Raw genomic sequence first — 4,765 nt, 5'->3', positions numbered from 1 at the left:
TCGCGTTGCTTCTTACGACTATTCATTCTATCGAAACGTTTTGTACCATCACGCTTGAAACTTAAAACCTGGAATTAATTTGAAACAAGTATTCTGTAAGTTTTAAAATAGTTCAGCAATATTTGAACTAATTTAATTCATATATTACAATGAAATTTGACAATATTCCAAAAGCAGCTATAGACAACGGTGTCACTGGGACGCAATGACGTCATTCAAAACGGTGTTACCCAATCAGCGTTCATTCATTTCTCACGTGACTCTTGGAACCGCTTCCACTTTGAACTTTGTCCATTATTTCGCGTTCGCTGATTTCGTCAGCGCTGTTCGCAAATATTGTGGCGTGAGCGGGCTGGGGCGAGAGTTAAGGATAATGTTTATGCCCTTGGAGTACGAGAAAGGTTGAGACTAGCTATTTGTACGATGCACCAATATGTTTAGAGTTGAGGCAGTCGAGTTTGAACTAATCAAAACAAAATCCTTGCAAAAACTTTTTTGGCGGGAATTAAGCTTTGCATTGACCGACTGGACTAGACTTTCTAATAGTTGTCACCAGACTCCAGCGCTCGTTTTTAATCTGCACGCCAGCTCCGTGCAGCTGAAAGTCAGCTGTCAAGGAGATAGCGTGTGAAAATGAAGTTTTATCTCATCTTATCTCACCGAACTAAGCCTTATCTTATCTAAACTAATGCAGAATCAGCTAATGAGGTTTGAACACTAATAGTGCCAGAGCTGGACAATGCGCTGATTTGATTGTAAGAGTCTAAACGCCTGCATGTTCAAAGGATACAAAAAAGATCTGTTCCAAGTCGGCTTTGTGTGTGCTTATCTTGGCTTTCACGAGCGGTTTGACGTTGTCGCCAACCCATTGAATATACACAAACTTTACCGTTGATATATCGTCCACGACGTCTGTCTAAATAGAAAAAAGGCAAAACAAGAAACGATCGATGAAAAAGCTTTTTAAGAAATCGCTCTCAAACCAACCGAACAGAAAAAAAAGTTCACTGAGAACTTAGTTATAAACACGCGACTTCAAAATATTTGATTTACTCTTTGCTGGTTGAACATACCACTCGACAAAGAGCATAACCAATGATGTCATTTGTCAGAATATCTGTTATTTCACCAACACCCCCAGACCCCGAACCGAGGCAAATAAGCGGTAATTTTGGGTTTCCATCTTCATAACCTGCTACGAACCTGAAAAACGATAAGACCAGATTACACTTGCAGTTTTTGGTTGATTTTCTTCTTTTGATAGATGCGAAGGAGCGACTAGTTATAGAAGCTGAGGTGTAGAAGTTGCCCACTTCTGAGCATCCATAACTTATCCACTCATTCGCATCTGTCAGAAGTAGAAAATCGCAGAGAATATTGCAAGCGTAAACGGGGTTATATGAAAGCAAACTACGAGAAACAGGGACCACGGGTTAGTCCCCAGACCTCGTCATATCAGGCTGCACTCGTTTGGTGACGTCAGAAATGGTGACGTCAGATATATGCGAACCGCGAAGCGTAAATAGATAAAAATGTCTTTACCAATCCGTGTCTGTTGTGTCGCTTCTTACATCCGTTGCAGCGTCGATAACAGAATCATCAAATTTCACGGTACCTGGAAGAAAATTTCACATCAGTTTCCGTGCGCTTTCCAATAACATATTTCGTCATATGACGACATGACATACCTGCACTTTTCCCCTGAAATCCTGTGAATCCGCCAGTAACTTTTTTCTTATTACCGCCAGTCTCGTGACCCGTGAATCCACGATCATGACCCTTAGGGTAAAGAAATCATAAAAAAAACATTCATAAAAATGATCATTTCGAGTGTTGACTTGCAAATATAATATAAACGTCATTCTGAAATAAGTCTGCATAGTGCATAATTTGCCAAATGTTATAAGGTTAATATTATTTTCGATGAAAGGCAGTATTCCAGGCTTGCAATTTCTCACTTAAACTTTTAAATTTCTGTATAACTAAACCTATTAAAATTACCCTTCTCTCAGTTGCCTGGTCTGCATCCAAGACTTTGTTTTTCGTGCCACTAAAATAAATATCGAGACAGAAAAATTTATCATAACACAGTTAAACACTGAGTTATTAGAAATATGATATGATTAAAATTACTTTTTGGATAAAAAATTTTAAGCAGATTGTAGAGAAAGAAAAGGCAACTTCTGTTTACCTGCTTTCGCTGAGTTTACTTGCAAGAGTTTCCTCATCCAAATCGGCTATGTTATCTGTTGAGATTGAGGCATGATAAGGCTGAAATTTAAATATGTAATCAATATATAAACTTGCAGTACAAAATACTTACTCAATATTATTGAGAAATATAATCAATTGAGCTTAGATACAACAATATACGAAAGAAGTCAAGCATTGATGCCTGGCTGGCTATACATGTTATATAAAATCTATCTAACAATTCCTTTTGCAAGTATTAAGTACACAGATATTTTGTGTAGGCTGCAAATTAATACCTGAAAGTTTTTGTCTACACTCCCATGAACAACACCATATTTGCCTTTCTTTGTGAATGGAACTTGTTTTCCAATCCAATGAATGTAAACAAACTTAACTGTGTTGCTTTGATCAATCTGTTCTTGGACTTTAACTGTGAAAGAGAAACAACATGAGAATGATGCAGTGTTGTATGCCATTAATGCTATAACCACTCCCCCGCAGGCTTAGTTGAACACTCCGGAAACTGATTTCTTAATGAAATAAATTCTCAACGAATGTGTTTTAGAAACTGCTTAAAACATGCCTCAAAATTTCTCAACATGTCAACCTAATCTGAAGACCTCATCATGCTTCCTAATGTCATGTAAATTGCTAGTCAGAATCATTGTCAAACTCAATATACAAATTGTCTTGTAAATTTTAAAATTTAAATCATTAAAACAGTTTTTTTAACATTATGGAAAGCCCCTTACCGAGTCCATACATCACCTCGCTTTCTTCCAAAGATTCTTTGAGCTCCTCAATCCCATTATTTCCAAACCCAGCTAATGTAATCAAATTTGGTTGCTGATCCACATGTCTTGCCAAAACCCTGGAGGATTCCCACAGAAAATTATGCACAAAAGCATAGAATAATATCTTTGCAAGACACAACTACCTGCAGCAGAGCCCACCCAATGCTTTATTTCATTGTTCAGAAACTCCCACTGTTTGAAAATTTTAACGTATGTTTGTGTTACTAATATCATCTCAAGTGCTCTCACAGCCAGTCACAGGAACCGTACTAATAGCTTTGCCATTACATCTTTTGCACGAAAACGGCCAATAATTAAAAAAAAGAGACAAGTTTGAACTAATATGGCTTTTTAGCGTCACAGCAAACAAGCAAACAGTAAACTTTACAATTGTTTTCAAAACTGTGTGCTGATGGCTAGCGCCTTATTTGGCGACAATTTCAAAGCAGAAAGATTGATCGATTTCTGACAGCTCGCGAGTTTCGTAGTGCATGAAAGTTTGTCATGCAAAAAATTCCTAGCAAGTACATGTTTGTACACGATCTAATGGACGAAAAAAGGCTAATTTGGAAATAAACCAGAGATTAAATTGCCTTGTAATCGCCTGGCAAACAATGAACAAACAGACGATGCATTCTACACAGTTGATGTTTACATTTATATGACAAGTCAAAACATTGAGTAAAATACCAAATTAGAATCAATTGCATGAATTCCAGCTGCTTTTGCTTCTAAATCCTCACAATAATTATTTATCCATTCCAGAATTAGAAGCTTTTGGAAGACACCGTTAGGCAATTGAGACATTTGTTCATATAAACAGGTTTTAGACATCAATTTTGCAAAGGTGTTCAGTATTAAACACGTCGAATAAACGCTTGATAAGGTGACAGCAGTATAACTTGTAACAAAAGGATCCCACTTTATTTTATCAATAGTATTATCTGACATTTTAGTCCGACGAACATCCTAACGATGCAGCAGTCATAGACACATAATAAACACAGATTAAGAAGACTTACATACCAATTTGTTTCAAAGTTGTCTGATCGGCATTCCGAAATAGCTCCTTTAAAATCGTCTATATTTTCGATTTCCACTTCGGTGGACATCTTTCAAAATGGCAGGAGTTTGTAATGCTTTAACTGAAGCTGGGTATATTAGTAAGAAGCGTTCAAAGGTGGTGTAAAACAAGCTTTTCTCCTCTAAACGGTTAATTTTGCTATTAGGTGACCCTGCCCAGTGCAAACAGTTCACACCCGGAAGTGAAACCCACATCCGGTTGAAATTCAATTCCAAATTTGGTGCTGTTTTTGTTCTAAGATGTTGTTCCACTGATCTGTATGGAACTGGGTGGTTTGTTCTCAAGCATGTCGTCGTTTGCATTTGGTGTGTGGGTTATGCAATTCACCCTAAAGGCATGACCTCATGGGAATTTTCCGTGAAAAAAAATCAATTATGGTAAGACCGTAAGGGCAACTTCATTGTGTAAATTTTATTCGAAATTAGGGTCTAATATAACAATATCCGTCATGTCAAGTCTCACTTTCAATTGGATGTCTCCCAGTCTCAGGGACAAAAATATAAAAGAAAAATAGCAAGCCCGTACGAACTTCATACAATTGACTAGGAGTTACATCTCGCGGCGAATTCCTGTCTGGTATATGTTAGTTATGAGGTCGGGCGCAGGCAGCAGCTGAACAAGGCAGCTGTTTTCTCTAGCTGACATAAGCGAGGCGAGGCGATGCAACGCGGGCAATACGTGATCCGGCGTGCAA

The 4,765-nt window shown here is 37.8% G+C and overlaps 1 protein-coding gene across 1 annotated transcript; it reads right to left on the bottom strand.

Annotated features, from left to right (window-relative positions):
* Positions 1-91: 91 nt before the first annotated feature.
* On the bottom strand, positions 92-4,238 carry LOC114525569. The gene is made up of 10 exons (XM_028546955.1): positions 4,014-4,238; positions 2,946-3,064; positions 2,490-2,623; positions 2,192-2,271; positions 2,002-2,050; positions 1,689-1,779; positions 1,543-1,615; positions 1,074-1,203; positions 791-916; positions 92-352 (listed from the first exon to the last, which is right to left on the bottom strand). The coding sequence occupies exons 1-10, from the start codon at positions 4,097-4,099 to the stop codon at positions 242-244; spliced, it is 999 nt and encodes a 332-aa protein (XP_028402756.1). The 5' UTR covers positions 4,100-4,238; the 3' UTR covers positions 92-241.
* Positions 4,239-4,765: the final 527 nt, after the last annotated feature.

Source organism: Dendronephthya gigantea, unplaced genomic scaffold (assembly GCF_004324835.1).
Source record: "Dendronephthya gigantea isolate DGI-Jeju-01 unplaced genomic scaffold, DenGig_1.0 000034F, whole genome shotgun sequence".
Classification (NCBI taxonomy): Eukaryota; Metazoa; Cnidaria; class Anthozoa; order Malacalcyonacea; family Nephtheidae; genus Dendronephthya; species Dendronephthya gigantea.
This window is presented reverse-complemented; position numbering and strand designations above follow the sequence as displayed.